Here is an 11,331-nt window from a genome sequence, read left to right on the forward strand (position 1 = left end):
AAAAAGCTTCTGTCGCATTACTCTCCCATACAGCATCTCTTTATGCAAAGTGCGCTGAATAGTTGAACGATGCAGTAACACCATCTGTAGCAAGATCATGTTGTAGGCCTTTGGAGCTGGTCTTTGGGTTGAGTTGGACTGTTCTCGCCATCCTTCGCCTCTGCTTATCAGAGATTTTTTTGGGCCTGCCACTCCGGGCCTTAACTAGTACTGTGCCTGTGGTTACCATTTCCTTACTATGTTCATCACAGTGGAAAAAGACAGCAGAAATCGCTGAGCTAGCTTTTTGTACTCTTCCCTTAAACCCTTACGTTGAACAATCTTTGTTTTCAGGTCATTTGACAGTTGTTTTGAGGCTCCCATGTTGCCACTCTTCAGAGAAAATCCAAAGAGGGGAATTCTTTGCAACTGGCTGTCTTAAATACCATTTCTCATGATTGGCTTCACCGTTGTATGAAGGTCAAGGAGCTTACCAAACTAATTTTGTGTTCCAATAATTAGTGGTAAAGGTATTCAAATCAATAAAACAACATGGGTGCCCAAAGTTATGCACCTGTCTACTTTTTGTTCAGTAATTATTGCACAATTTCTGTAAATCTTATGTACAGATCACTTCTCAGATATCACTGTGTTTGCCTGCTATGTGACATGTTTAACTGAAATTGGTGATCCGAACAACCAATGATTTATAAAGAAAAATCTCGAAAATGATCAGGGGTGCACAGACTTTTGAATACAACTGTATTTGTATACCTATATATCCATCCATCAATTGTCTGCAGCGCTTATCCTCAGTAGGGTCACGGGGGTGCTAGAGCCCATCTCAGCTATCCTCGGGCAGTGGGCAGGGGACACCCTGAATTAGTTGCCAGCCAGTCGCAGAGCTCATAGAGACAGACAACTCACACCTAGGAAAAATTTGGACCAGCCAATCAACCTGACATGCATGTTTTTGGAATGTGGGAGGTAACCCACGCAAGCACAAGGAAAACATGCAAACTCCTCACAGGAAGGCTGGTAGCTGGATTTGATTCCACGACCTCAGAACTGTGCTGTGGACGCACTAACCATTCAGCTGCCATGCTGTATAATTATAATTAAAATTTTATATATATATATATATATATATATATATATATATATATATATATATATATATATATATATATATATAGGAAGCAGTTTTGATTTGCCAATGATATGCTAGTTGCAGTTCGATGAATCAATAGTAAATTTTAACAGAAGGATGTCAACATTGAGTTTAAATGACCTGCTGCGGCTTTTCATCATGATTATGTAAACAAGTTGGGGTATTCTGTACCTCATTATTAGTAACAAAATATTTAATGCATTCATACTCATAGTTTAGCCTGAAAAAAAAATCATCATACATGAGAGCAATATGTTGCCCTTTTTGTAAACTATCCTCAGCCAAAACAGTTTCATTTGTTCAAGGCAAGAGTCACTGCTAGTTGATTTCCCAAAAACCTTTGGTGAGGTAATCGATAAAAGGGTGTGTGTGTCCGCTTATTTAAAAGGAAATAAACCATGATATTCTTGCATGAAGTTCACACTTTTGAAGGGAAGTTAGGAGAGTGAATGGTAAAAAGATTAAGTTCCGAAGAATTTTTGCATTTGGTTCCGCCAACACAGCTTTAGAACCCGTTCCATCATTTTCTGTGCATTTTCTTCGGTGCTGCTGGCCCCTTCAGGTTGGAACTTGAAATCCTGTAAGGAGAAAACATTTTTGCATATAAATGCATACTTTTTCCTACAGCTTAAGGAAAATTAAATTCAATACATGATAAGACCTTTTTAATGCCTTTTAAAACCAAGTTGAAACAAAAACACAATTGAAACAAAAAAAAACCTACATGAATTGGGGCATTTTAAAGAAATGCTTATTTCATGTTTTTTTTTACATCTCATTTTGGTCCAAATAATAACTTTATCTGAAAAACAAAGCACTCTCCAAAGTTTTAGACATTGAAACCAATGTCTAAGGTCCTTCATGAATACTCAGTCATAATTAGAAGCTAACTACTAATTCCAAAGAATGTTTCCACTACATTCATGAACCATTCTTGCTCCAATGTAAAGCTTTTTTGAATAACATTACACTGCTATGTTCATGACAAATTTTGAGCATAGCGTCATAAAAACATGCTTGGAAAACCAACTTTCTCTTTCTTTTTTGTCTTTCTCTCTCCCCTTTTCTTTCTCCCCTTCTTTCTCTCCATCTCCCTTGTTCTCTTGTCATTTCACTGTCTTTCCCTTTTTTCTCCCCCTCTTTCTTTCTTTCTCTTTTACTCTTTTATACAACAGTGTTGCCCCTGTGAGATTTTTTTTCTAGCATGTGGCTCCCAGCTAAAATGACTTCGACACCCCTGTTGAACAGAGTGGCAAGTAAAAATAGTGTGATTGTGAGATAAATTAGAATGCCTTTTTCCTATGTCATCTAGGTCCCCAGTAGTCTTGTGTTTGCACAATGGATTTAAGCTTATCATTATTACTAATATTATTAAGTTGGCCCGCAAGCATACAGTCAGAAATTAAACTGGTCGTGGTGCAAAAAAGGTTGCCAACCACTGTTGTAAACTAAAATAAACCCGTGTTCTACACGAGTAACTTACTTTTGATGCGATTTCTCGGGTTGAAGTATGATCACCTCTTCCTCTTCACTGTCTGATATCTCAACCACATCGCCTGGGATTAAAAACAAAACGCTCCCAGGTCAGCCCTTGACCACCAAGAATTAACTTTAGATTAAACACAAATAGCCTGAAGAACTGAACCTCAAACCGCACCCTTTGCCTTTTGTGTTTCGTCCACTTGCATCCTTGCTTCTACATCCTCATCACTGTTGAAAGCTTCCTCTTCATCCTGTTCATCTTCGTCTATTCCCCAGTTGTTCTTAAGTCCTTGGCCTATCTGGCCCACGCCTGGGACTGGCACCACCACTGACTGGCTTCTAGTATTATCATGTTAAGGATTCACGGAAAATGAAAACTAACAAAACCAGTGGGTAGTCTCATCCAATGTAAGGATACGGTTGAAGTGGGACCTCGACCTTCTGGACGATGTCATTGGCTCGCTCGCTCGCTTCGGTCATTTCTATCGCCGTCTTGTCCTGTTTCAAAGCCGTGATTCGCCCTTGAGGCATCAACTCGGCAAAGCCGCACCTGCCACCCGCTTTCCTGCAGAATAATTCATTTAGAATTTGTACCACAAATAAATTTAAGCGCTGCGTACACTTCACGCCAATTACATGGGGTATTTCAAGTTGACGCCTTTGGCTGCAAAATGCCTACAGCGCTGTTCCAAAAACAAAATACATCAGTAAACCTACTGTTTTTGCCCCTGAATTTGACAGCATTATGTTGTCAAAAACACTTGACTAATTTCTACTCTAGAAGGGTGTCAAATGTTTTCAGGCATAAATGCGGTGAATTGTATTTAGAGCACCTACATTGTGGAAAATAACAGCTCCCGTTTCCCCAAGTACCCTACAAACATGGGGAATTTGGCGTCCAAGCGCGAGATTGTCAAACATGTTTGATACTTGATGGCACGGTTGGCGCTATGTGTACGCAAGACTTAAGAGCTTGACCACCAACAAGTTATGCTAAATTCAGTGAGTCTGGACTTACCGGGCTGCTTTGTCATTCTCCAGGGCTCTGGTGATGAGTTCTGTGATTTCAGATACTTTGACGCTGGCTATTTTACTGCATCTCATTACCTGCAACAACAGAAACAAATAAACATTAGACAATAAACGATTGTATGATTTAAAACAGACAGAAATGTAAATGAACCTGCTCTTTGAGCAACATAATGCCACCGCTTGACTGGATAGAGCAGATCTCCCTGTGCTTGTTCATCGCAATCATCAGCAAGCTGTCCATCACACGCTCCTCCCGTTCACTCGGATCAACAAGAAGGTAGGTTCTGCAAGAAACACAATAACTATGAATGACCCACCAAAAAAACGGTAATCTCTGATATCAGTCCGATATCAACCTGAAAAATATCTGGTTTTATCAGATAAGGGTCACCGACTCCAATCTCTCAGGGGATCCTCTCTTTCATGTTTTTGGGTGCCACTATTTTACATCTCATGGTTTAGGTCTTACCTCTCAGACAGGATGCATTGTATTAGTTACCGCGACGTGACCTCGGAGTCTTTCGGTGTTCATGTGGCATTACGCAGGGCTCAGTACTTGGCCCATTCCCTTTTGGTTAAGTTCATGCATTGTATTCAGCCCGGACAGATTAAGAAGGGTGCTCTGTGTTGGGTGAGTCTAATGGAGCCAGCCAAACAGCCGGGGTGGGCATGTGCTGTCTACGTCTCCGAATCAAAACGAACTCTCGCACGGCTACAAGTACAGCTAGCATTTAGTGGGTCTTTACATTGAAAATAATTTAATCACATAAATCTGACTCTGAGAAAAGTCACAAGAACGCAAGTAAATGCTCATCACCAGCGGGTGCTTCGTGGGATAATTACTCGGGTGGCGTTTGGGAGAAGGCACGAGAGGTGCTGCTGGTCCAGCCTACTGCTAATGGCTGTAGGTGTCACATTTAAACATAATCTGTTGTTTCAGTTACACTTGAGGAATATTACGAAAATATATTTTTCAATCTTCTCACTATTTTGAAGATTCCCCAGCTGCTGTCCCAATGTGATAGAGATTAGAATTCATGCGTTTTTTTTACTTGGTCTCGTTGAATGTAATGGTCTTTGGTCTCTGGCCTCCCTGTAAGTTTAAGATGTAATTTCAAGGTTTTGGTGCTTACATACAAAAGTTTGCATTGACTTGCCCCATCTTATCTTTCTGATTTGATTGTGCCTTATGTACCTGCTTGGGGCCTCAACTAGGAAAATGCTGGTCTAATTGTTTCCAGCACCAAGTTGTTGTAACTAGCTAGTTGAAGAAGCAGTTTTCCTCTTGCATCGGTTTGTAGGTTAATGCTGGTTCCACAAGGTTTCTTTCAGTCTCTATGAGCATCCACACCAATTTAGGCGTTCCAGTCGCCTTGCAGGATGATAATATCTTTCTTTGGTCCTTTCTCTTTGACTTATATTTTGTTAAAAATAAGAATATGAATAGCGGCTTTTAATCACGTAACGTATGGGTTCTAATATTTAAGTTGAACTAAGGAGTAACTTTCTTAGCAATTCATAAACCTTACAATTCTTAGTAAACAACGACCAAAGCAAGTTAATTAGTTGAATTATGCTAAGAAACGTTAAAAATAATATCACTCATTCCAGTGTTTCTCAACCTTTTTTCGGCGAGGCACACTTTTTTTTCAATAAAAAGTCTGAAGGCACATAAACCGTCAAAAATATTTAGAAATTAATTCCGGGCACCAGTTTAATTTTTTTCTAAGCTCAAATAATAATTTTGCTTTAACTGACTGTATAGGATTTATTGAATCTTTTGTGTTCACTCTGGCTTGGGAGTCAATACATTTTATTCATTTTGGTGAACAATTTTAGTTTTATTTGTGATTTTCCTCCATTCTTTACCTGTTTATATGTATCTATTTTCCTGAGAAATAAGAAAAATAATACCATATTTTCCGCACTATAAGGCGCACCTAAAAGTCTTATTTTTTTTCAAAAGCTGACCATGCGCCTTATAACACAGTGCGCCTTATATATGGCTCAATATTAAATTCGCAAGGTCTCGCAACTACGAGAAACAGCCGCCGACTCCATTTTTCGCGCTGTGCATACTGGGAAATATTAAACGATTGGTAGTTGCCGGGGCTCGTGTTGTATTTGTTTACTAAGTGGCAAAATGGCTACCCCATTAAACTGCTTAATTCATATTCAACAAATACAGTATTTGTCTGAATCCAGGGTTATGACTGGTGAAGATGTAAAGCACAATTTACCTTAAACAAACGCAGAATTATTCAGAATGTCACGTTTGAGAGAGAGAGAGAGCGAGAGAGAGAGAGAGAGAGCGAGATTCTCTTTCATACGTGCATTTGTATAAGAAAATGGCTCCTGTTAAGAGACACGCGTACAACGCCGAGTTTAAACTCAAAGCGATCAGTCACGCAGCACAACACGGCAATAGAGCGGCAGCGAGAGAGTTAAACTTAAATGAATCGATGGTACGGAAGTGGAGAAAGGATGAAGATAAGCTCCGCCAAGTAAGGAAAACTCAACAAAGTTTCCGTGGCAATAAAGCAAGATGGCCAGAGTTAGAGGAGACACTTGAACAGTGGGTTGTTCAACAAAGAGCGGCAAGCAGAAGTGTCAGTACGATAACTATACGTATGAAGGCAACAGCGCTGGCACAAAAACACCGGACGTGTTGGATGGCCCATTCACTGAGATATGGTCAATTCGAACACAGCAGAAGAAGAATTCGAGGGATTTGTCGATGAGGAGCTTATAGAGTGATCTTTGTTTTTCTTTTGTGTGTTTACGTTTTACATTTTACAGTTATTATGTTATTGCTTTGCACTCGTTGTTTTTGCACATTACGAGTGTCACTTTATTGCGATTGCACTAACGTTTCATTTAAAATAACAGTATCAGACGTTTTTTTCTTTGCGTGTTGACTAAATGGACAAAAAATAAAATGATATGTCGATGTTGTTCAAAGATGTGTCACGAAAATGCTTTACCTCAGAGAAAATAATAAAACGGCTGTTTATTTATTTTGGGAGTGAATGGAGTTGTGGAAAGCTTGTTTGTTAATAAAGTTTGACCTTTTTGAATGGTTTGTTGACATTCCCTTGAGCGTGGCAACATCTAGAGGTTGCATAAAGTAACTACATTCTCTACTGTAGTCAAGTCGTCACATTTATTTACCGTAAATAGCCCTTAATCCCAAAAATGTCTCGAAGGACTGCACAGGATTACAATTACAAAATTGCACAATTACCTGATCTTAAACCAGCATGCACTTATAGCGCCTTATAATGGGGTGCGTCTTATGTATGGCATAAGTTTTAAAATATATCATTCATTGAAGGTGCGCCTTATAACATGGTGCGCCATATAGTGCGGAAAATACGGTACTTAAAATAAGCAAAACCTATCTGCCAGTAGAACAGAATTTTTTAATACATTATAACTTTTTTTCAGCAAAATGACCATATTCGCACGACCATGGGTCGTACATAAGTCTTTTTTTCAAATTGTGCGGTGTGTTTTTTCGTGCAGTGCACCCTACGTGTATTGTAAGGCGGACGTAATTGAGGATACCATGAGACTGCTAAAGGGTAAAGTAAAGTAATGCTGCGAGCAGCGTGGGAACGAGTAATGAGCAATGGAGACCAGTTTTACTAAGAGCGTAAGGCAGCGCTGAGCAGGCTACGCCACCATTTGCGAATAGATTGTAAAACGCTTGGGTTAAGCGTCTGCTGGGACTGTTGTTCGAGCTTTCACAAAAGCCGGCATCATTTCCGGAGAGCCGCACGGTACAGAAAGTGACTGACAGTGAAGAAAGTTAACTGTTTGATGGTGATTTAGCGCAGCTGTTCTGTTCAGAAACAGAGGAAGAGGACTTGGATGGTTTTGTTTGATAAGGAATACTGTTAAAATATGTAAGTACCAAAATCAGTTTTGCGCCAGTTTTCTTTTTTATTTTTTTAAATACGTATTTTTTACTCAGTCTGTGCCTATTGATTAAAAAAATGTTAGCGCTGTAATGTCCTGACGTGTAATCAAAGATGCACACAGTCGCTGATGTGGTCTGATCGCAGATATAATAAACAAATAACAAGCGGTAAAAACACATTCCACAACAGCTACTATTAGCCGCAGCTCACGCTCATTCATGCTATAAACAGACTGACTCACAGAGCCGTACATCCCCATCCCTGACGTCATGTCTCCTTTAAAGGGTCTATACGTGAACATTAACAAAAGTAACAGACATTAAAGTTCTTTGTAATCAATAATTAAATTAACTACAACCAAACAGTTTTTCTCGCGCTGTATTTTTGAATATGTACACTTGTATGATGTGTTGTTGTAACGCGGCGGCAAGGCAACCGCGCCCGATCGTGCGGTGCGCCTTGTGTATGTGTCAAACACAAAAACAGTATCAGCTACGGAGCCTGTCAACATTGCACGCCCTATTGTCGTGAACCTACACTTACCAGCATAATTATGTGCCAGACTTTTACTTAATTTGATTTGTTATTATTTTTTCAGGGCAATGTTAAACAGCTTAATCAAACAAAGTAAGCTAGCAAATATGAGTTAGCAAATCTATTTATTCGTACTTGCTCATGCGCATATAAAAAGGAAAAAATATAGTAATTTCCTGCCGCGTGGGGATATGGATGAATGTTACAGTCACTCGGCTGATCATTGGAAAAATGCAAATATACTGTACTATGGCATGCTTGTGCATAAAAATTGTGTTCTAAAAGATACTTACCCTTGCTGGAAAAAGGCAAAGCTGACACTGATAGGCATGTGGTAGATACTAAGAGGTATTGGATCTCTTTCTTCTCGGCTATACTGAGAGAGCAGAAAAAAAAATCCGTTGCAAAACAGTCAAAAAAGACTTCGATTTATTCTGAGCTAAGGGAAGTATTCAAAGGTAATTAGGTTAAAAAAGTCCACATTAAAAAAAATAAGTCAATATAAACCGTTTGAGTGACTTACGACAATGACTTCCTCCCCCTGGATGCCAACATCAGGTCGTTTGAAGTGGCACAAAGCAGCAATCGCAGCAATGCTGGCAGCATCCATCAGGTTCCCATCATGATTCAGCATGTGCACATCAACTCGAATTTGCCAAACCTGTTCGTGCAAATTACTTCTGATCACCATCACCACAACGAACGCGCATTTCAATTTTAAATTTTAGAGACACACCTTTTCCCCAGATACCACGCACAAAGACTCCACGTCGATGCATTTGGAATTCCTAAAGCATCTTTCAAGCTGTCGGTTTAGCTTCACTGACAACTCCGACTGCCTGAAAACAAATATACTTAACAGATAGTACAAAGAAAGGTATAACAAAAATGTTTATCACCTGCCCTGTTCGAAAACAGGTGAAGCCATAGGCGACAGCTCAATACTGAAATGGATGATGCCATCATTCGGTCGGTTCTCTTTGGGGGCCACCAACTCACAGGATACCTGGGCCATTACCCTCAATGGCAACAAGCAAACGCATTGCAAAACAGCTTAGTGTAAAGTATCGGTATATGTTGACAATAACAAATAAAACCTCAAAAAGTCCAGCATTTAGAAAATATAATGCAATTTGGAAGACACAGGAATGCTGAATATGCAAAATGCTATATAGCCGAGAAATAAAAATAATAATTGTTATTATAATACTCTTGTTATATAGTATCCTTAAAATGTATGTAGACAGCAATAATGATAAAAACGACGGTAAAATAATATGATGGTGATGATGATTATAAGGTGGCTGTGCATCTACAGAACCAATGTAAATGTGTATATTATGAGGTCTTGACTACATGTAAAAACCCAACAATTATTAAGGAAGTCTGGGGGTAGGATTAAATAAGCATATGCTTCTTCCGATTCCTTTTCAAACATATATGTTAACATTGTTTGCGTGTTTTGTATTTGTTGTTTTTAATCATGTTCAGAAAAAAAATCTATTCATTCAAATATTGAAAGTTAAAAAGATATTTGCTTTGGATGAGTAAAGTCACCTAGTTCTTAAAGTAGAATTGAGTGTTTGCGTAAACATTTTTTAAGGCACTAGTTCCTAACTGGTTTGACTTTAGGACCCACAATTCCACAATGACAACCTGTGACCCAAATCAAGAAAACATTTCCACTTCTCAAATGTATCAAATGACAGGATTGTGCAGATTAAAGCAGAGATAGTAGGAAATATTCACCTAAAAAATAAAAAAATATATAGACTACCGAATCTAAAACGACTTCAAGTACCGAATATACTCACATTTAAGCATACATGACATATAAGCAACAGTCTAGAACTAATTACTAAACCAAATTCAAAACTTTAAAAAGTGTATACCAAGACATTGCTAACTATTCAATTATGCGGTTCATAAAGATTAATATAGAGGCAATGAGCTAAAAACATGACATTTTACTGTACTTTCCAGCAGCACTTTAATGGCAGACACTCGTACACCATTTCCATATTTTGAAATTGTTCATCGTTGTCACCGTTTTCCACTTTTCCTTCCACTTATCACTAATTTCTTTGGGACCGATTGTGATGGGCAAAAAAGGAAATAAACCAACAATAACAGAATAAAATGAGATGTAATCCCTCTCAAACTCGCCGAGGGCATGATTCCAATGTACTGTTAAGGAGTGTAATTGATCCTCCTTTTTTTAATAAGGGTTACAATTTGTTTGCAACCTTACTACATCTGGGTGGAATACTTTTAAAGCCCTTGTTGGTCATTTAAACCTATAAGCGGGAAACAAAATCCTCCCTGGCATAGAGTAGTATCGTTCACAATATAAACAAATTAAATTCATTTTGAAGGCCACCAAGTCACCTCGTTTTGCCCAATTCCACGAAGCAGCATCCAAAGTCAGTCCCAAACGTGATCTTTAATTTCCTGTAGTCGTAGGTCTCTCGTCCATCTAGACGCTGCAGGAAGAAATTCAAATTTGCATTACTTATACTTGGAAAATAGTGGCATAATTCATAAAATAACTTTCATTTCAACAATGTTTTGATTCTTATCAGAGTGCTTGGATAAAAGCAATGTACCTTTTTCTCTTGAATGGCTTCAAGCAAGAAATCTCGCTCACAATTTGACAAAGGTGTGTCCTTCATCCTCCTTTATGCGTTTCTACACTTGTTTAACAAGCAAAAGCGTGCCACGGCCAATATCACAGTGTGAACCTTAACCCGGAATTATATATGACGTCACGTCAAAACATGTGTCTCCCGTTTTATGTTCGAACTCGCACTCTGAGAACGCATGTTCCGGGCAAGGATGCTGCTGCCGAGTCTTTTTTAAAGAACAATATGTGTTACTTAGCGCCTCCTAATGGTAAACAAAACTGCATTCATTAAAAGAAAAACAACTTTGATTTGAATAATGAGCAAAAATACTCGATCAATCATATTACCGTGCAATTGTTTATATGCCTAGGTGCATACATTTTATTTACTTGACATAAGATAAGGCTCACCTAAAGAGGGCTGACATGATCGTTAGTGATGCCCCCTAAATCCTGTCTTTTTTCTTCTTTTTTTTTGTTTAGTTTTTTTTCCTCTTGTTAGTCCCCTTGTTTTGTTCTCTTTCTTTTCTCTTTTCCTTTCTTTTCTTTTTTCCATATTTCCCTTTTTCTCTCTTTTCCTTTTCTTT

At 38.6% G+C, this 11,331-nt stretch overlaps 1 protein-coding gene across 1 annotated transcript; it reads right to left on the reverse strand.

Annotated features, from left to right (window-relative positions):
• Window positions 1-1,305: 1,305 nt before the first annotated feature.
• exosc9 (exosome component 9) lies at window positions 1,306-10,951 on the reverse strand. Its single transcript, XM_088342592.1, has 12 exons — window positions 10,728-10,951; window positions 10,510-10,604; window positions 9,021-9,140; window positions 8,858-8,960; window positions 8,645-8,782; window positions 8,415-8,497; window positions 3,816-3,948; window positions 3,651-3,739; window positions 3,051-3,197; window positions 2,808-2,971; window positions 2,634-2,706; window positions 1,306-1,728 (listed from the first exon to the last, which is right to left on the reverse strand). Exons 1-12 carry the CDS (start codon window positions 10,791-10,793, stop codon window positions 1,671-1,673), a joined length of 1,269 nt encoding a protein of 422 aa, XP_088198718.1. The 5' UTR covers window positions 10,794-10,951; the 3' UTR covers window positions 1,306-1,670.
• Between the last annotated feature and the right edge of the window lie 380 nt (window positions 10,952-11,331).

Source organism: Urocampus carinirostris, chromosome 8 (assembly GCF_059441175.1).
Source record: "Urocampus carinirostris isolate Australia breed hairy pipefish chromosome 8, RoL_Ucar_1.0, whole genome shotgun sequence".
Taxonomy (NCBI): Eukaryota; Metazoa; Chordata; class Actinopteri; order Syngnathiformes; family Syngnathidae; genus Urocampus; species Urocampus carinirostris.

What these genes read in the sequence shown, in the direction of transcription:
- exosc9 (XM_088342592.1), bottom strand. Translation starts at nt 10,793, where the DNA reads ATGAAGGACACACCTTTGTCAAATTGTGAGCGAGATTTCTTGCTTGAA. An exon ending in TTTGCCTTTTTCCAGCAAGG is followed by an intron (nt 3,949 to 8,414) that starts GTAAGTATCTTT and finishes TGTTTCTTGCAG; the next exon opens with AACCTACCTTCTTGTTGATC. An exon ending in TTATGTTGCTCAAAGAGCAG is followed by an intron (nt 3,740 to 3,815) that starts GTTCATTTACAT and finishes CTGTTGTTGCAG; the next exon opens with GTAATGAGATGCAGTAAAAT.